Source organism: Capsicum annuum, chromosome 11, assembly GCF_002878395.1.
Source record: "Capsicum annuum cultivar UCD-10X-F1 chromosome 11, UCD10Xv1.1, whole genome shotgun sequence".
NCBI lineage: Eukaryota > Viridiplantae > Streptophyta > Magnoliopsida > Solanales > Solanaceae > Capsicum > Capsicum annuum.
The window spans coordinates 160,506,096-160,528,573 of NC_061121.1; the positions used below are offsets into that span (position 1 = coordinate 160,506,096).

The following is a 22,478-nucleotide window of genomic DNA, read 5'->3' on the forward strand; positions in this document are numbered from 1 at the left end:
GATTCCCCTTTTGATTATGAAGGCTAATTAAATGAAGTGGGACAAACAATTGCAATTCGTATCCCGCAAACCAATGGGAATAGAGTGTTTCATATGACTAGCATTATATTTCACATGTTGCAAATAAAAGGGTTGTATGGGGTTCAAGAATATGACAACCTGAATGTCCATTTGAAGAACTTTGTGGAAGTTTGTGCGCCATTAAACATAACACATATTACATAAGAATCCATTCGGCTTCAACTTTTCCTATTGTCACTAACAGGTGAGGTAGTTTTATGGCTTCGCTCACTCTCACTCGACTCAATTACATCATGCGAAAAGCTTACCACGTTGTTTCTTGGTAGATAATTCTATCCATGAAAAATTCTTTAAAAGCGGGATGAGATTGTGAACTTCTGACAAATGAATGGAGAATTATTATTTGAAGCTTGGGAGAGGTTTAATGGAAAGTTAGCCTAATGCCCAAATCATGAGGTCCCAGAAAATATGCTCCTAGAGATTTTCTATAGGGTTCTTGATCCATTAAATAAAATAGTGGTACATAATGCGGTGGACGGCTCTATAGTGAGATTACATCATCCTATGGCCTTCCGATTGATAGGATATGTATCAAAAAAAAATCAGGGCTGGCATTCTTGAGATACCAAAGCTTCTAAAAACCCTTCTACTACCTCTATGGTGGCTAATGAACAAACAAAACAAGAAGAAGAAAAATAAAGAGAACATGGGCAAAATGATAACCCAACTTGAGCTCTTGACGAATCATGTTATGGGTGCACCCGCGAAAGTGGTAAACTCCATAGCATTAAAATCTTATGAAGATGATGAAGAGGAAAAGAAGTTGGATGAAGAAATTTGGTAATTAGAAAACTACTCGGGTTCCCACCTCGCCTATCAAAGGCAAGGTGGGAACCAAGGTTGGATGGATCGTGAACAGGATCATAATTAGAGAGATCGTGAATATGACTGCGACCATTATGTCCCTCCTCTTGATTGGGCTAAAGCCAATCTAATTCCATTGACCCTTAAAAGTTCAAGACCGAGGATATGTTAGCAAGGATCTTGAATAGAGTAGAAGAAATGGATAAGATGGCCCATGAGTTAAAGGGTGATTTCTCCCAAATCTCTCAAATGGTGGTGTCTCACTTCTCCTATATCAAGCAATTGGAGACCTAAGTAGGGCTAATATCCATGTAATTAAATGCTATACCTAGAGGTGAACTTTTGAGTGACACAATTCTAACCCAAATAATGATGCTCAAGTTCTAGCAATTATCACAAGGAGTAGAAGCTCACTTGAGGAATATTTTAGAGGAGATGTGAGTGAGAATATGCCAAAGGCCAAATCAAAGGAGGCGATGCCTAAAAGAAGAGAGGCAAATGATGAGAAAGAGATCAATGAAAGCGATAAGGAGGTGGTTAAAGTTGAAAGTCCACAAGTTAAAGAAAGACCAACCATCCAAGTTCCTCCCCCGTTCCCTCAATGCTTTCATATAAAATAGGAAACTGATAAATTGAGAAAGTTCATGGCCAAACTTAGCAACCTATCGATAAACATCCCATTGCTTGAAGCTATCCAAGAGATCTCGGGAAACGCTAAATTGATAAAATAGTTGATGTCCAAGAAGAAACTTGTTCAAGGTGATACTATTGAGGTCACTCAAGTATGTAGCTCTATAATCGATAGAAAGGCTGCGGAAAATAAAGATGACCCCAGAGCAATCACTATTCCATGCACAATTGGGACACATGAATTTGCAAAAGCTCTATGTGACCTTGGTGTGTGCATCAACTTAATGCCTTTTTTCGTATACAAAAAAATTTGTTTAGATATCCCAACGCCAACCTCTATGCAACTCTTGATAGAAGATCAGTCTATTATAAGGCCGGTGGTCATATTGTTTGACGTCCTTATGAATGTGGACAAGTTTATTCTCCTAGCAGATTTTGTGGTATTAGATAGTGAAATGGACCAAGAGTTGCCTATCACTCTTGGTCATCCTTTCTTAGCTATTGTGAGAGCCATTGTCGATCTAGAGTTGGGGGAGATGAAATTTAGAGTGCAAGAGGATATGGTCTCTTTCAAAATTTACAAGTCAAAGAAGCAAACTGCGGAGTTGCAAGTAGTATCCATGGTGGATGTTGAAAATGAGAATATGAATGAAGAGGAGTTCAAAGACCCACCTTAAGAATGAAGGAAAGAAGACGTCATTCCACGATGATAACTAAGGAGCTAGGTGTGAGTCAACCCATAAATTCTATGAGAGTGGCTCGTATCCTTTTTGTTATGTTTTTGTAGGTTCGATGTTATCTTTTTCATATAAATAACCCATGCATTTGTCGCACTATGAAGTTCATTGGATAAGCTGAACAGGGGAGAAATGTCTTAAATTTGAGTAAAATGCTAAACAGGGGAGCAAAATTACTCTTGATTACCGCAATTGCGGTCCCCAAATGCTATCACGGTTATGTAGGTGTCCGCAATCGCATTTCATTGACTACGGTCACGGCCACTTATGCTATTTATCTCTTAATTTCCCTTATTTCCCTCATTTCCCTCACACTATCTTCCAATATTATACTCTCTAATTTGGGCTAATTTCTAGCTAAGTTTATAAGCTCTCAAATAGCATCTTTGCATCCTTTTGCATCTCAATTCTGGTAGGTAACATAAATTCATGCCTTTACTTGTGAAAATAAGCCATAGAATGCATGCCTAACAAGGGCCTAAAATTTTGATTTCTATGCTTTCCATGTTGTCATGCTTGGTATTGGTGTGATGTTGGCTGTTTGATTAAGGTGTGCACACAACTTAGGAAATCATGAGTACCTAATGATGTGTGAAATAGGTAGATAAAAGAGATATACACACCAAGTTTTTGATAAAATACTCAAATAATCTTTCAATATTAATAGTTTCTTTCTATAGAGCATTCACACATTTGTTAGCACTTTTCCAATGATCTTCATATGCATCCATATTGTAGAATATACTAGTAGCTCAAATTTGGAAGAAATCTGAACATGCAGAGCTGGCATGGAACCAGTCTTAGGTAGAAACCGCGGTCATAGACTGCGATCACGGTAACACAAATGCGGCCCTGAGTCATGATCATGGTAACTGAGAACAGCTTCCTGCCATTCCAAAAAACCTGCATTTTCTATTTTTAGTCAAGCAACACCAAGCTCCTAGTCTAATGAACTCTAGTGATCAATATAGAATAGTTTGCATGATCAAAATGTCATCAAAAGATATAATGTGTGATTAGTTCTTTCAGGAAAACATCATGGATAAGTATGATCACATCTGATTCATGGCACTCGAGTGCCACACTCTTTCCTATAGGGATCTTCTTAGGATAAAGTTACTGCCGGAGAGAGGAATTTGCTTGGAAAATATGCTGGAGAAACTACTGGCACTTCATGACAAACTTGAAGCCATAGGGTGGCGGTGCTTCACCCCAGATCCATGCATTGCATATGAGCAATGGGATCAAGAATTTTATGCAAACATCCGTGAATTCTCTTTTGAAGACCCACTTAATATGACTGTCAAGATTCGGGGAAAGCCGATGAAAGTTGGGGATAAACAAATCAGAGATATTTATGGGCTCAAGCATGCTGACATGAGTGAACTCAAAACAAAGGGGTGTAAATTGAGGATTTTGTAACACCCCATACTTTGCATATACTTATTCTATTTATATGTAACTTGGTATAGCCTTGTGGTATAGGTAACTGATGAGATTTTTTATGCGAGTATTAATAGTGTAGATGGAATTCTAGATGCTTCCTATACGTTTTAAGGTGACGTGGCCAATTTAACATCGATAAAAATATTAAACTTTGAATCATCAGCTAGTATTTGAATCTAGAGTTTGAAGTGACCAAGTATATACAAGTTTTAAGTTAGATTAAAGGGGTTATGAAATGATAATGGAGTATTTTATTGAGGTGCTTGCTTGACTTAATTAAGATAGTAGGTGGATCACCTACTTGACCTATTTGGACTAAGTTAATGGGCTTAAGGCTATGGACCAAATTTAGGACTATATCAATATACTCATTTGGGCCTAAATTAAGTAAAAAGGATGAAGATAGAGAAAAGGCCCAATACTCAAATCTGCCAAGGCCCAATTTATTGAGCCCAACTAAGAATTAAGTAAGTAGGTGCATCACCTACTTTGAAATTATGAGAAGCTTGAACCCTTAAGTAGGTGCATCACCTACTTGGACCAATTTGACCAATTTTAATGTCCAAAAAGCAGCTAAGGAGATTGCCAAAATAGGGCCTTTATAAGGCCAAGTTTCTGGTCATTTTCCTTCATTTCTAAGTCACAAAAAGGATTATATTTCACAAATTCTCTTCACTTTTTCTAAAATAACAAGGAGCAACCCTATTTTTCTTTCCAAGGTTCTTGAAGAAACCCCAACGTTTGCAAGCCAAGGTAAGTGAAAACACTTAAGGTTTAGATTAATTCGTTCATGGAAGATTTGGAAAACATGCTATACATTCCTAATTATAAATATATGGTAGAATATAAAATAAGCTACCTGCTCACTTTTCTTTGTTATTAAGAAACATCTCTTTTCTTCTTTAGTTTAAAGTGTGAAGGAAAGTTGAAGTTCTTGAAGAATTCAAATTAAAAGGAAATGTTGCAGAAGATTAAGGTAAGGTGACTGCTCCATTTTGTCATCCTTATATATGAATTTGGGAAAGAATTGTGGATGTGTTGTTATTGAGAACTATATGGATGATGAGTTCAATATTTGGTTGTTGCAACAAAGGTTAATTTAGGGCTATTTTGTGGACTATTTTTTGTGTATATGTTGAGGGCTTATAGGTTGTTATTGGGGAAAGGTGTGATTAGTTCGTATTTACATATAGAAGCAAGGTGTGGTGGTATACCACCAAATTAATTGTTGTATTTGTTTATTGGCCATTCTATTTTATGCATCATTTGAAGGATGTAATGAAGCCAAAGTTGTTTCGGGGAATCTTATAAGAATATGTGTGGTATGTGGATGTAATTGGAGGAGAAAAGGATTAAAATAACAATCTTGATTAATAAATTAAAGGCTTACTGCCGGACTACTGTTTTGGTGAAGTTAAGTAGCCCAAATGTGTTGGTTGCTCGCTAATATTAGTTTACCATAAATTTTATTATAGATAAGTAATCTAAAAGGTGGGAAGTCAGGTTGGATTAGTATCGAAGTTTTATGACCAGGTATCTAAGGCTACTCTATGTTATATTCTTTGGCATGAAATCCAACATTTATGATACGAAGTAAGCTTCTAAAGCCCCCTATAGTAGATGACACGTAATGGTAGCATATGATCTCCCATGTATCTAAGAACCTTGTTCCCACTCTCTAATGTGTTAAAACACCTCACCACATGCTTATTATCAAGTCTGCATTTTTACATTCACTAGCAAGTCTCAAGAGTTCTCCTTTAAGTCAAATAAGAACCGTATGTTATTTTTAGCTCCTAAACATTTCATTCATGTACAATCTGCCCCATACCTCTTTGACATTACATTAAGTGTTTATTCATATGTCTCTTATTGGTAGATTATTGTTTCAAGGTACCATAATGCTATGGCAACCAAATTAACAATCTCAAAGGCTAAATACACTAAGTAACGCAAATCTGTAAAATGGGTGGCAGCTCAGGGGCATAAGCCTAGCATGGTCCAATACCAATATATATTTATGGGTGGCAACTCAAGGGCGTAAGCCTAGCATAGACTGATCCCAATGTATTTTTATGGGTGGCAGCACAGGGGAGTAAGTCTAGTATTGGTCGATCCCGATTTTTCTATTTACCACTGACCAGCTAGTCATTTAGATCATATGGGTTACAAAGATTATGAAGTAAGAAAAGTATAATCAAGAAAGAAATGTAGTGTACCTGGACCTACAAGTATATATAAAAGTGGTCTACTATTACTATTTATGCACTAGTACCTAATTTCTATTGAGCTTTTGTATCATGGGTAGTACCTTCATCCTTACATGTTCAGCATATATTTTTGTACTGACGTCCCTCTTGGGGGACCTGTATTTCATGCTGCAGGCATAGGTACTTCAGGTCATACACCTCCCCAGTAGTAGCAGGGATATCCAGTGACTATTGGTGAGATCTAGTCGGGGCTTTTCGAGTTCGTTTTATGTATTTTGGTACTGTACAGTAGTTAAGAGTAAGGAGGGGGTTTGTACCAACCTTAACTAAGTTCTTATGTATCTTTTAGAGGCTTTGTAGACCAATGTAAAGTTAAGCATGATAGTGTCTTATCTTTTAGATTTTATGGCCCCAATGGCCAGGTCTGTATATATAGTTTTGGGCTTGTCATTTATTTCTCATCAATGCATTATATCCATGTATTACAAAACCTTTTGTTATTATATTTATATGGATGAGAAGTACAAGGTTATGGATTGGTTCTCTCTGGCCTTCATGGCTATGGGTGCTTTTCCTCCCTAAGAGGATTTGAGACATGACAGAGTTGGCTAGCACAATGACTATGCCCTAGAAAAGAAGTCTTGTGGAAGAAGACTCAAAGCAATATTTCCATGAACAACTTCACTTCCGAGGCCCGATATGGTTGCACATCATGTGTAGCTGAGTTTCTCCTTGCACCCACATGACAATAGTCCCCGAATTACATGCTAGGATGGTTGGATGTATTCTAGATGGAATCCCTCTAAATGATGATCAACATCTTGTTAATTAAATAGATCATTTCAAGGGCCAAGGTGGTACATATCTATTCTTCCCCTCCTTGATTACAAAGCTTTACAAAAGAGTAGGGGTAGAAGAGTATGCTAGTGATACATGGGTATGCTCTAATGCCCGCAATTACCTCTTGAAGATTAGAGGTGAGGGTGCACCCAACAAAAGTAAGAAAGGGAAGATTGACTTGGAAAAGTCGGCATGCAGTGAGCCTGAGTCTCATAGGCCAACCACCACGGGACCTCTTGAGCAGATTGGAGTAAATATTGCAACCATCAAAGAGTTTGTGTCTAGTTTGCCCCAAGGACCGGGAGAACCTTCCACCACTCATCATTCTTATGTGTCATGTAACAATTATGAGAAATACAAGTAGGAACAAAAGAAGCAATAAGCTACCATTTATAAGCTTGAAAAGGCCTACACCTCTTTGGCGGAGTCACATCGAGACCTCCGAATTGCACATAAAAAAATGGTTTCAAGGGAGAAGAATAGGGATGAGTTCTTTATCAGAATATGGAAGGGTGTGAAGGGCCTATGGAATATTTTAAGGCCCCGAGATAGACTTCCTTCTTCTTGGGTAGACAGTGACGATGAGGATGAGGCCCTAAATAAGTGGTCCAATCTTGAAGAAGAGGGTGGTGATACAGAGTCCAACAGTGATAGCATCTCTTGATATGGTTTCAGGGAATACCCTTTTCTCTTTTACCATGGATTTTTTATGCAATGGGGAAACTGCTATCTTTTCAGTTAGGGGTGTCTCCTTATTCTTATTCGTATTCATTTAATTTAGGCCTGTATTATTGATATTTCTGCATACTTTTCTTCTCTTTTGGATAATTCCTATCTTTATTGTTATTTGGGTTGTAATAATCGGGCACATTGATGGTGCCCACATTTACATGGATTAGCTATTTTATTCTAGGTTTGTTATCTTATTATAGTTCCATTGTTATTGGGTTTCTATCCATGGGTGCAGGGGAAGTCTATGTACCGTGGCACCGAGGCCATAGAATGCAAGGGAAGTTTGAGTACCTGTAGCATTAATAATCTGGGATTGCATTATTATCCATTATTAAAGTCTGAGTAACCGTATGGTGGGGCACTCGTACAATGATTTTCAATGTGAGATGATAGCTTGGGAGGTTTCCATGATTAGAAAATTATGTGTGGTGTGAATACATAAGCAAACAACCCCCTCGGTCCAAAATTTTTGCAAAATTCGAAGGCATGGATGTGAGCAACTTGGTGACAAAATGTTTCCCTCTTTCTATGACTCCGGATGTTGACTTTAGAAAAATAGTGAATACTCCATCTTTGTCTCAAGTGGTAGAAAAATTAAACCCCCTAACAACATTTATATACCATGTATGTGAGGTTAATTGTCTCCATCTCATATGTACTTGTACCATCTAGAACTTGCCTCATTAGTCTTTCAAAGCTAAATTTTGATTGTACTTGGTTGGTAAAATGATCATAGGCCATCTTGTAATTTTGGAAGCCCACTCTAGCCTAAAAAGCCTACCCATGCATAATCATCCTTAGTACCTACTTTGAGCCTTTGGACCTTTCTTTTCCAGATTCATTATAACTCGAGACCCATCATTTTTATCTCTCTTGTAATCCAAAACCTCTTCGAACATTGAAATTGAAATGTAACTTGAGACTAAAATCCTAAGTTGGGGGTGGTAAAGGTGGATGGAAGAAAGTGTAAGGCCACAAAGTTGTTAGTGAAATGCCTCATGATCTTGTACTGCGAAAATAAACAAATAGAAAATGAATGAGTCCATCAAAGGAATAAAGTGCAAGTAAGTTGCAAGAAAAACAAATAAAAATGGAGCACAAGGGAAGCTATTAATGGCGTAGGAAAAGAATGAAATTAAAAAAAAGTGGCCCTTAGCCAAAACGGAGGATTGAAAAAGTGTGATGTGAATGTTCAAGGAGGAGTGTAGCCATGTTAATCGCAAATTATATCCTACCCCAACCCTAAACCTACATTACAAGCACAAAAAGCCCTTTGCAATTCCCAACTAAATGCACAAAAATTAGTTGAGGTGTTCAAGTGATGTATGCAAATAAGTTTAGGCGTCTGTCAATGACTTAAGTCTTTAAACCATCAACTAATTACATAAGAACTTATTCATAGGATGAAACATAAATAAAACTAAAAGAAACACAATTTTCACATTATAACCTTAAGAATGAAAAAACACAGATGGACATGAGCGAAGGTATTATCGCAAATGGTTTAGTTTTACCAAAAATGAATCCATAGATAGTTTTACCATCAAAGAATCCATAGAGATTTGGTGACTATAATATATTTGTTAGCCTAAAAGAATTTTGTATGTACAACCAAAAATTCACTTCAAAACATACTTTACAATATAAAGTTTTTAAATCAATACTCAGTTATAACAGTAACAAAATTATTTTTTGTAGCTCTACAACTGCTTAACCAAATCAATCTAGAAGGAAAAGAGAGATGAAATTTCTTTAATAAATTATTTTTATATTCATATTGATAACAAGAGAAATTGTAATTACAGCTCAGAGAACTAACTTTGAATTCTAACAAATACAGTAACTTGCTATAATAAAGAAAACACACCTTAAAATGATATATTCAATCAAAATTCTCAGTAACCACATAACTCAATAGTAGGAATAAGATATTTTTAGTTCACATGTATATAAAACCTATTAATAGATACATTACACAACTGTATGGAGAAATTCACCACCATGGACACAATTTAATTTCCTAGGTAGTCTTCCATTCTTTAAGACAACCCATAATAAATAAATCCCAAAACGCAAAAAATAAGAAGAATGCAAAATAGCAAAAGACATATAATTGATCTCTTGTTGCAATGTTCGCTAAGAAGTAAAAAAACAAGCCCAATTTCAATACATAGAAATAAGTAGAACTAGAAGTTATCTATATTAGTTCATAATCTAATAGCTTCAGATCTAGAAAGTTTGAAGCAAGTAGAAATAGGAATGAGTAGAATGAAGAAATTCATATACACATCTATCAAAATAAGTTCAAAATTCAGCCTAAAATTAACTCAAGGGGTGTGAAGATACAGAAATTCCAGAAACCCTATCGAAGAGTTGTGAGATAGACGAAAAGCCTACCTAAGAGTTGATGGATACTATTGTTCTTCTTCCTCCAAAAAACACAAAATTGGTGACCCACTTCTTATTCGACTCACCGGTGATAAACCACACATGATCTCTTCCTTTAATACCATAAGAAACCTCATCTTCTCTCTATTTCCCTAAAAACCAAAACCCCAACACTTTATTCATGTATCCTTCCACCAAACGACCTATAATATATTTTTCAGAGATAGAAATATCAATATCTATGTGTTGAAAAAATAAATACATCTCTATTCGTAAATTGAACTAAAAGCAGATGAAAAGAGAACTTAGGCTGAGTGCTTATCTATGTGATGTACAAAGAAATATGATAACATAAAACTGAAGAGTAGAGAGAACAAAGCCTAAAGAAACCCTTTAGTATGAAATTTAGGGGCAGATAGATACTGACGAAAATATATATATATATATATATATATGGACAAAAATTATTTTAGCCATGGCTGGGTAAATAGAGATAAGAAGGGAGCTCATGATTTACCCAAAACAATTTTGAAAATTAATAGAACACCTTTCTAAATTATTGTTTTTAGTACTATAATTATAGCTCAGAGAACAAACTTTGAATTCTAACAAATACAGTAACCTACTATAATAAAGAAAACTCACCTTCAAATTGTATAACTAATCAAAATTTACAATAACCGCATAACTCAACAGTAGGAATAACATATTTTTAGCTCACATGGATAGCCAACCTATTTATAGATACATTGCACAACTGCATGGAAAAATTCACCACCATGGACATGATTTAATTTCTTAATTGATCTTCCATTCTTTCAAATAAACCATACTAAATAACTCCCAAAACTCAAAAAATAAAAAGAAGAATGTAAGATAGTGAAAAATAGAGCCACAGAGCTCCTATTGCAATGTTCACTAAAAAGCATAAACCAAACCAATTGCAAGACATAGACATAAGTAGAACTAGAATTGTCCTATATTGGTTCTTAATCTAATAGCTTCAGTTCTAGAAAGTTGGAAGAAAGTAGAAATAGCAACGACTAGATTGAAACAATTCATATATAAATTTATTAAAATATGTTTAAAATTCGGCCTAAATTTAACTCAAAGAGTATAAAGATGTAGAAATTTCAAAAACCCTATCAAAGAGTTGTGAGATAGATGAAAACCCTACCAAAGAGTTAATGTCTACTATTGTTCCTCTTCCTACAAAAAACATGAAATGGGTGACCCACTTCTTATCGGACTTACCGGTGATAACTTACACACCACCTCTTTCTTTAACAATAGAAAAAATCATATCTTCTCTCTATTTCCCAAAAACAAAAACCCAACACTTTATTCTTGTCTCCTTCTTCCAAACAACCTATAATATAATTTTTAGATGTAGAAATAACAATAGTTATGTGATGAAGAAAAAAAATTTATTCCAATTCATAAATTGAATAAAAAGTAGATGAAAAGAGAATATAGGCAGAGTGTAGCTATGTGATGAATAAAGAAATCTGATAGCGTAAAAATGAAAAGTTGAGAGAACAATGTTTAGAGAAACCCTTTAGCATGAAATTTAGGGGTAGATAGATATTGACCGAAAGATATATATATATATATGTGTGTGTGTGTGTGGACAAAAATTATTCTAGACATGGTCGGGGAAATAGATATAAGAAAGGAACTCATGATTTACCCAATAAATTTATGAAAATTAATACACCATCTTTCTAAATTGTTGTTTCTAGTATTATATTATAACACGCTTAAAAGTGTCGTTATATGTGTAAATAAGTGTTTTCAATTATATCATGTTGTGGTAACTCTTGTAAAGTGTGACCTATACCATTAAAACTCACACTTTAAAAGTGTTGCCAATATTAACATAGCCAATAGCTAAAAAGTAAGGCTACACTTTAAAAAAATAATCAAAAATATTTTAGGCAATAATTTATGAGCTTTGTCCAAAATCCTAAATTATGGAAAGCTAAATTACATCACAAGGTGGCTTGTTTCACTTGGTTAATGTTATTTTAAATGTTTCGGGTAGAAGAATCTATATAAATGCAACAACAACTTCAACACAAGTTCATGTATAAACAAGAACACTTATGAAGTTCGTTAACACCTTCAACACTAGATTATAAATAATCTATCCAAGAAGTTTGTTAAATTTCAAAAAAAAAAATGAAACAAAATTTTAAGACCAAGTCCCCCGACTTCACAGAGTGTCCTTAAGAAATAATTTCCCTCACTATACCCTAGGTTATGGAATCTTTCTCCCAGGATAAAATGGCCTTCAATCCGAATAATAGAGGTACCTTAAATTGTTGGTTTCAATGAACTCAATCAAAGATTTGATTGATCACACAAAATGTTTTTGTAGACAAGAAGAGTTTGTATTTCAAAAAATTTTTGTTCCAAAACTTGTGGATCAAAGTAGGTTTTTATAGCCATCAGGTGCCTCTTCAGAAAGGTGGCAATGGTTTACTTAAAAGGTGTAACCTTTCTAGAAAATCATGTCTTTTCGTCCAAAGAATGTGTCTTTTCGAAGAGGCATACCATTTCATGAATTAGCGTGTCATTTCATTGAGGGGTTACATCCCTTCCGAAGTACCAATTCGCGTCTGCATTATATTTTGAAATAGTGTTTTTGCCACTTTATGCATGCATATAAATGGAGGATCAAAACACAAAAACAATTTGTTGCATTTTTCCGTTTGGTATTTTTGGATTAAATTTTTGTCAAATAAACATTGTCCAGAAAGATAGATCTTATCGATCGATTTGCCAAATCCAAATCCAAATTCGAAGCCGATTTGAGTGAGCGACGACGATGATGGCGCGAGGCAATACCTTGTTCTTGTCTCACTATCCATGTAGAGTAAGTGTTTCTTATTATAAACACTTCAAAGTTCCCTCCTCCCACCAATATGGGAGAATTAGTGAACTTTTCCTTAAAAGAGTACACTTTCCATTTTAGTGTCTCTTTTTCTCTCCACTATTTTACCTATATTTTTTTATTCAAACATTTCATACATATTGAACCCAACAGTTAATAGCTAGACAAGCAGTGCTACCGCAACATAATCTCAAGAAAAGGGGTAGCAAGTTATGCTTAAGGTGTTTTACTTTTGAATCTGAAACAGAGTTAACAAATTGTCTGTTTGTCCATTATAGATCGACATAGAAACTATGGAAGGTGTTTTTTAAATTGAGGGGTGTCAACTCCAAATCCGAATCTAAAGCCAAGCTGAGCGAGCGATGATGACGACGACGCTAGGCACCATTTTTTTCTTGCCTCATTATCCATGTTGAGTAAGTTCTTCTTATTATAAAAACTTCAAAGTTTCCTTCTCCCACCAATGTGGAAGAATTAGTGAACTTTCCATTAAAAGAGTACACTTTATATTGTAGTTTCTTTTTCTCTCTACTATTTTCCCTTCATTTTTTATTCGAACTTTTCATACGTATTGAACCTAACAGTTAATATCTAGACAAGTAGTGCTAACATAACATAATCTCAAGAAAAGGGATAGTAAGTTATGCTCAAGGTGTTCTACTTATGAATATGAACCACAGTCAACAAATTGTCTGTTTATCTATTATAGACTGACAGAGAAACTATGGAAGGTGCTTTTTAAATTGAGGGGTGTCAACTGGTCTATACCAAGGCACACATCAAAAGTTTTAGCATACTAGAATAGAGAAGGAAATATGCTAGGCCAAAAGAGAGACGGAAGATTGTCCCTGCATGCATCTAGTGGATTATTTGGAAGGAAAGGAACAAGAGATGATTTGAAAATAAGAGCATCCCGTTCAATAGTTTGAAGTTTAACCGCCTAGTTACTTTTTATTGACGGTGTAACTATGTCCTCCCCCAAGAGGTTGAGGACATTACTCACTTTCTAAATAGTTTAGGAGAGGTATATGTGTTAGTTTCTTTCTAAATTTTCCTTACCACTTATTGTATACTCCTGATGTAAGTAACTTTGAAATACACTACTGGTGTATTTTATCTATTAAATGTTAAATTTCTCAAAAAGAAATAAACATGTGTGCTATATGGGCTTTGCTCTCTTCTTTTGCTTTAGAATTTCTCAGATGTCAGACTTTTATAAAATCCAATCTTTGAAAAGGAACATTGTCATTTTAACTGTATTTTAGAAGTTGGATGATTATCTTCTATCAAACTCCTATGCTTTTCATATCAGCCACTAGCCGAGACAAAAAAATCTTCTTGAATCTACTGATAGCATTCCAATAATTTAGCTACTCAATAGAACCACCACAACAAAATATCAGGTGTAATCCAATGAGCAAGTTTTGGAGAGGGTAGTGGGTATGTACCCTTCTTCAGTAACACAAAAGATCAAAACTAAAAGAGTGATTGCGGAAGCAATCAGATAAGGTGGAAATATATAACTGCAATTAAGTATAAACACACGTACAAGCATTCTCTAAGACCCTTTTGTAGAGAAATATTGACATAATAACTTTTGAAATGCTCTCATAACATTGTTAGTTAAGCTAATAATGATCACTATCAACTCTCACGTAAAGGATAGGCTTGAAAGGGAAGACTTTAAAGAGGGAGAATGTAACATGAAAAAAGCAAATGCTTGTCTTTGCTTAAACAATGATGGGATAAACAACTAGATATGGAAATAAATCTGGAGAATGGTATTTTCCACGAAGGAGTTGGCCTTTAACTGGATTACTCTATATGAAGCATGCCTCACCTAATACAATCTCAGCAGAAGAAAGATTCAATTAGTAAACAGGTGCTAATTATAAGACAGACTATCCATCAGAACTAATTAAAAAATCATGAAGAAAATACTTGAACATACAAACCAAAACATGAAGATTTTTTCTACGATCAAACTCAACACAATAGTAACAAATGAGAATTTAGACACCATGGTAACAACATGAGTACTCAAAAAGCTAACATGATCACAAAGAATTTCTTACTACTTATTATATACTCGTAATGTAAGTAACTTTGAAATACACTATTGGTTTGTTTTTCCTATAAAATATTAACTTTCTACAAAAAGGTCAATCTATATTTTGCCCAAGAAAAAACATTTGGGCTATGTGGGCTTTTCTCTCTCCTTCGCTTCAGAATTTCTCAAACATCAATCTCTCGTAAAATCCAATCATTAAAAAGGACGATTTTAATTTCAGCTAAATTTTGGAAGTTGGATGTCTCTCTTTTATCTAGCTCCTATGTTTTTTTTACATCAATCACTAGTAGAGACTCAAAAAATCACCTTGAATCAACTGATATCTTTCTAATTATGTCCCTAGTCCTAAGTAACACAATAACAACTTATCAAATGTAATCCCATGAGCGGGTTCTTGAGAGGGTAGTGTATATGCATATCTTACCTCTTCTTTAGCAACACAACAGAGTAAAATTAAAAGAGGGATTGGGGAAAGCAATTAGATTTGTGTAAACATATAGCTGTTGATGAGAAGAAACACATCTACTAGCATTATCTAAGAATCTTTTGTAGAGAAATGTTTGCAAAACAACATATGAAATCCTTACATGATTTGTTAGTTAAGCTATTTAAGATCATTGTCAAATCACAGGTAAAGGTTTGTCTAGATATGGAGGACTCTATGAAAGGGAACTATAATATGAATAAAATACATGCTCGTCTCTACTAAAAAAAATTGATAAACAACTGGCTATGGAAATAAATCTGGATTAACTGGGTTACTCTGTATAACGCATGCCCCACCTAGTACAATCTTAGCAGAAGAAAGATTCAACTATTAAAGTGTTGTTCTTCGTAAAATAGACTATTTATAAGAACCAATTAGAGAATTTTGATGAAAATACTTAAACAAAGAAACCAAAACATCAAGTACTTTTAAGATCCAACTCAACACCAAAGTAACAAAATGAGAACTCAAAAAGCTAACATGAATACAAAGTAATCAAATATTATATGCTTTAATGAAAATTTTTAAGTGATAGCATTAAAATAATAATTTCCATTGATCCCATTAAATTCTCTGTGAGAGACTAATAACCATTCTAGTAATTACTTCTATTATTCCATGCAGAATTGCTTCATAGAGTTTGGTAGCTTTTATAAATCACCATCCATTTTTATACCCAACATCAATCGAATCACGAGTTTGAACCTATCGTACAACATGTAAACTTTACTTGAAAGATCGCCATGATAAAATACTTTTGATGCTTAAGTGGCTAATACAAAAGCGTCATAAGCTTTCAAAACTATAAATTAACACTTAAAAATCCTTGTTCACCTACTTTAATTCCTATTTGTTGATAAAACACATCAAATTATCATCACTCTTCTTCCACCAACAAATTGTAATTCAAGAATCTCAGTTAAATCTCTATCATAATCAATATTTTTGTTCTCTTATTCCCGCCAACAAGAACCACCCAATAACTTTTAGTTTTCAATCCTTCATTATGGTCTTGCATGTGAAATATATATATATATATATATATATATATATATATATATATATTAATAACATAGCATTGTAAACTTGTGACATAAGGTAGAGGACCATGTGACAATGAGACCAAATTTTTGAGTTTCATATTGTCATCATGTTTGTGCAATTCTACAACCTATCAAATTCAAGCACATAATGTAAAAAGTACTATTCCATTTTTAGGATGTAGTAAACAGTATTTATTAATTGAATTATAAAACAAAAACTTATCTTTTAACCTTTATTTGTCACTAACAAATAAATTTTCTATTACATTCGATCTCTGAATCATTTTTATAGGTATCCAATGAAACTTGTGAAAATTCTTTACAAAGAATTTGAAGTATAATATGTTATTCTAAGAATGGAAAGCTAAAAGTTGATTATTGATTATTTGAATGAGTCATTACTTACTCAAGATATGGTTGTAGTTCATCATAGTTCTTCAGAATATAATCATGTACCTTCTCAAATTCATATGAATCTAGATTCAATAGCACCATCATCATAATATTTCACATTGCAATTAAATCTTGTTTCCATCATGTGCTAATACCTTGAATATAGGGCCATACATTGAGTTGCTAATTCTCTCTCTATGCTAGAACCTTATGGGTGATCCCTATTACAAATAAAAGACTTCAAAAAGTGTAGCCATTGCTTCACTGGGTAGATGCATTGATATTGAATAGGTCCAACCATCTTAGCTCCATTAGATAAATTAATTGGCATGAGAATAATGATATCAAAAAATAAAGGATTGATTTATCATTTTTCTTGATATAAAAAATATAGGATTGATTTATCATCTTTATCTCCATTAGATAAATGAATCTTTATCATTTTTCCATCTAAGATTATGCATCACCTCAAATTTTGGTCCTTGAAATATTTACTTCTTATCTTTTTATATGTTTCCAATTTAACTATTGTCAGGTGTGTAATGTCTATTTATCTAGGAAAATTTGATGGTCTTCGATCCTCAGTGGAATTGAGATACCGGTCTTGGCCAGACCCTATTTTGGGTCATAACTAAGTTGGTATTACAGCCTAGGCCCATGGCCAATTGGGTGTCCATAAAGTTGTGTCAAGTAGAGTCTCTTTCAAGCGTGTGTAGCGCACCACACATATGAGGGAGAGGCTATAAGACATTCAAGAATATTTCCCTTTCTTGTGTTCTACTTTTGGGATATAGAGTCTAATGTCTTAAAACTCCTCTAATGTTTGTTTGTTCATATTTCAAATCATGCCTCCCCGAAGTTCTAAGTTGTAGAACTTTTTCTATCCTACGTGAGGACAATGTGGGTGGAAATCATTCCTCTTATGGAGTTGATACCAAGTCTAGGGCTCTATATATTGATTTTACTACCCCACAAGGAGCTTTATCGGTCCGTACCAGTCCTTTTCGGGCTGATGATAATTGGTCTTCAATGCCCGTAGAAGACTTTCCAATGCTAAGTTTAGTTGGTTACATCGCAGTCATGTCAGTCGGGTCCTGTTGGTACTGCTGTGAGTTTATCTTACATAACTTGAGTCGAACAGTTTATGAGGCTCAATCTTCTAACCTCTACCAACTCTAAGGTTGAGGAGGATCATCAAGGATTCATAGATGAGATGGAGAAGAACTTCCGAGTTATGCATACTTTTGACTCTAAGGGTATAAAATTTACCATATATTAGTTGAAGGATGTGGTATATCAGTGGTATGAGGAATGTGACTGTTCTAGTGATGATGATACGGAGTTGGCATTTTGGGATAAATTTTTGGGTGTCTTCTTGGATTGTTTCTTTCCTCAGGGGTTAAGAGACGCTAAAGCTGTGAACTTTGTGAATCTGGAGTAGGGTAGAATGACTGTGAATGAGTATCTCCTGAAATTTCATTAGTTGTCCCGTTATGCTCCTGAGCTGGCGTCTAGCATGAGGTCTAGGATTAGGATGTTTGCTTTAGGTTTGTATTGGGATTTGGTACTAGAGTGTAAGGTCTCATTGTTGAATAGTTATATGGATATCTCTAGGCTTCTTGTATATATGCAGCAGTTCAAAGATAAAAATAAGAAACAAGTCAAAATAGGGGAAAGGCAAAATAAGAGGTCCAGATATTTTAAGTAAGTTGGAGGCAAACAAAATATTAGTAGAGATGGCAGGCAATTGTCTAAGAAGAAGTGGGGAAATTCTTGTTCATACTATACGTCTTGTTTTTCATATCCTAAGCCCTCTGGTGATAGCTACTTTTAGACAAATAGTGGATTTAAGGAATAAGGTACCCATTCTCTTGCCAGTGGGGCCCAGTCACCTCTATCGTATCCTCCTTGCAAATTTTACTGTCAATTGTACCATGGGTTTTGTGATGAAGGGAAGAAAAATTATTTCAGATGTGGCCAGCCTTTCCATATACAGAGAAATAGTCCCTCTGGTGATGTAACTACTTGAGCTAATAAGGTCACGATTACTGCTTCTTCTGCTTCTATAACAAACGGCGCTACTTATGGTTGGGGCTCTAGTCAAAATTATTTGTATGCTCATGCCACCCATAAGGACTCTAAGGAATCTCCTAATGCTATTAGTGGTAAGCAAAAAAAAATTTTCCATGATGTGTATTGTCTGCTAGATCCCAAGTATACCCTTTCTTATGTGATCCCTAATATGACTATTTATTTTGTTTTTGGTCCTGAGTGTATTCCTGATCCTTTTTCTATTTCTACCCCGATAGGTGACTCTATCAATACTAGAAGAGTCTATAATGATAACCAGCAAGGCTGATGACTATCACGATCTGAACCGAGGCCCTAGTCCTGACGAGCATCCCGAACCATAGTGATTCGGATAATCTTCTACATCTGGTCATCATGCACAAAACTTGAATAATAAAGAAAAGATGTGGAAGTAAAATAAATGGAATCATGGTCATATTCTGAAATCTGTTTACCAATACAGAAATAAGTTCTTCAACATCTAGATAACTTTTTTTTCAGTTTGCGAAATCACTACTATATACGACATCAATAAACTATCTAAATCTAGGACAAGACCCCCAATGGACAAAAACCATACCAATTAACAAATGAATGAAATAAAATAGGTCATTCGGAATAAATAAGGCTCACCAATAGCGCACTTCTCTTCTATCTGAAAATACTATGGCTTAGCAGGACTTCTAGACAGAGCCTCAGACCCTAAAATATAGGGGGTCAATACAATTGTACTGGTACAAAGAGAAATCTAAAATAATGCATCTATATATATATATATATAATAGATGAGAGCAAGTCATGAAAACATCATGTATGATATAGTTTAAAACACATAGGTAATTCTTAGATATTCATAAAACATTCTTATCAATGCAGTTCTAATCTTTTTATTACTTCTGAGTTAGGTGGTCCATCTTATTATTCTACAGCTCCACGGGCTATATGGAGTTCTCCCTTACCTCGGCGGCCAATACCCAACCCAAGTTTGATACAAGAGTTAGAGTTTTTAATTCTGATACGCCACAGGGCACTAGGCCAGCGTATAATCCATCTAGGGGACATAATAATCCCGTATTGGCAAAACACAGTTTTGGGCAATGAGTTTTCTGTACTCGTACCTTCTTCGGGTAACCACCTAATATCTCTTTATACCAATTTTTAGCCTTTTTTGAAGATGTATCATTCTAAGTTCAAAATCTAAAAATTAGAAAGAAAATCCACATTCTGTTCTGTTTTATGCTACTATGGCATTATCTGAATTGGTATCGTCAGACCAAGACTTGCAAGTCATGTTTCTGATCCATAAAAGTTATATCACAGTTTTTTCTTTAAAAACATAAAGTTTAGACCACCATATTTCAACAATTCAAGAAAATTCATTGTTTGATACATTTATCAAACTATGTAAAATCATTCCTTTCGATCATTTGAGAAAACATGTGGTGGTCATTGATTTTTGGCAAACCATGCAATCTTTCATTAGATATTCAACATTTATCAACATGTTAAACCCCTCTCATCAATTTAAAGATCAAGCTTACATCATTCAACAATAGTCATGGACATATAAAATCATGCTTCTAAATAACATTCTAAAAATCAAGTGGTATCACAACATGAGAGGGAGCGTAAATAGTTATGCTCTCAATTCAATTATCAACTTTAACCACATACATATATATATATATATATAAGATTTACAATCAATTTGGGGGTAAAGGCCTAAAGACCAAAACAACAATGTCACTAAAGAATTCATAACACAAATTTCAATGTAAATTCCAAAACCCCTTTAAGATTTCATAATCTCACAATGCTAAAAGTTGTTGAAATAATTTCTTATGCCCAAGTAGTTTTAGGAAAACCCCACGTACCTTAGTTGCGAAGAATTCATGAAGAAGTTTCAAAAAGATTGACCTTTACGCTTAATTGTCAAATCCCTAGTTGTTTTCTCCCCTTGTGTTCTTGAAAGATGAATTTTTGGGATCTTCAGAGAGTTAGAACGTTATTAATAAGCCGAAATACGTTTAATTATGATTATGGATGGTTTTGGGGTGTAAAATGACTTGGTTGCCCTTAAAATGACCTAAAAACAAAGTTTTATGCCCTTGGGCCATAGGGCATGCGACACATTTCCTATATCCTTGCATATGGACTAAGTTAGACAGTGCCACGCATTGTCTATCGTCCAAAATGGGTTGGTCTTCACATTGTTCATCACCCAAAATGGGCTGGGCGATGCACTCCACTTTGTAAAGTCATAACTTTTTTCTCGGGTATCGGATTTAGGAGAAATTGGTATCATTGTAAGGCTACTTCGAAGACCTTTAATTTGATATATAGAAGGTCATCTAATTCATTATTTTCAAAAGGGTATGGTTGGTTGAAGCTAACCCAACTTTCTACGCTCACTAAAACTAAAACAATAGGAAAGCTTCCAACTCGTCCTTGGGTTAACGGACCTCTATGATCTCAATTCATGCTCAACTAGATTCCCACAGTACATACTTGATCAACACACTATATTTGCATCGGATTTATGGCTTTTGGAACCTATACATGAAGGAAATGATGATTTATTTTCTAGCCCAAAATGCAGGGTGTTACATTATCTCCCTCTTGAGATCATTCATCCTCGAATGATAGGTAGGGACTTCTTGAAGATCTAAAAGTGTAGAATAAAGAATGTAATATTGATTTGAACATTTTTCCTCAAAAAAAAATATGCAAAGTCATCACACAATCTTCATGATAACCCTTAGGGAAATGGGTAATTACGAAACCTGAGATAGCGAAACTTAACATCGATATGAATCTTGGCATGCGTTTTATGGCACATGATCAAAACATTGTAAGACATAACTTTTCCTAATAGTCCTCATCCTAATTAAGATTGGTACAATAGATAAGATAAACTTCTCGCTAAACAGATGAATATTACTATTCTATATCTTACAAGATACATGAAAAGACCTAAACCTAGAGACACTACTTGTATATACCCCAGCATCAATTAACATACTTCATCATTTCCAACTCATAATTCTCCTGTAGAACATCTAACCACAAAATTTGTGTGCCTATCTCAGAGGAGAGAGGTGCTAACTTAATCTACGAGACCGCATACCCTATATCACGAAAAGAAATCATGTCATGTCATCACTATAATCCAACAACCACAAGTCTTAATTCAAAGATACTAACACATGTAACATTGGTTTGTGTTTTCATCCATCGAAAAATTCAAGCCTACCATTACTACACCCCATTTCATGCATCTCTCCACTAAGACCAGTAAATTTAATCATTCTGACAAAGATTTTTGCCATATACTTCCCTCCTAACTATTTCACCTAAAGAATAGTTATCTCCTACATTCCCCTACTCCTATAACATTAGCTCAAGAAATCATATTGAAATTTTTTACCTACATTGATATCTACTTCCCTACCTGAAACATGACTCCGCTCCCACGACCACCATCATACTAACAAATGAAGGGTCATTAGGGAACCCGAGCATAAACATAATGATTGGAAGTAATACTTATCAATCCATATCTTATACTTATTGCACTTCTCAAGGAGGGACAGGAGGTGAAGATGGGATAGAATAGACACAACACAACACAACATGGCTTCCTTAGGACA

At 34.7% G+C, this 22,478-nt stretch overlaps 1 protein-coding gene and 1 non-coding gene across 2 annotated transcripts; one reads left to right on the forward strand and one right to left on the reverse strand.

Moving 5' to 3' along the window:
* Window positions 1-373: 373 nt before the first annotated feature.
* Window positions 374-479, reverse strand: LOC124889090. The gene has a single exon (XR_007047707.1). It is a non-coding gene; the product is annotated as a small nucleolar RNA R71 (small nucleolar RNA).
* Window positions 480-1,619: 1,140 nt separating this feature from the next.
* Window positions 1,620-2,192, forward strand: LOC107846385. Its single transcript, XM_016690794.1, has one exon. The coding sequence runs from the start codon at window positions 1,620-1,622 to the stop codon at window positions 2,190-2,192; it is 573 nt and encodes a 190-aa protein (XP_016546280.1).
* The last annotated feature ends 20,286 nt before the right edge of the window (window positions 2,193-22,478 follow it).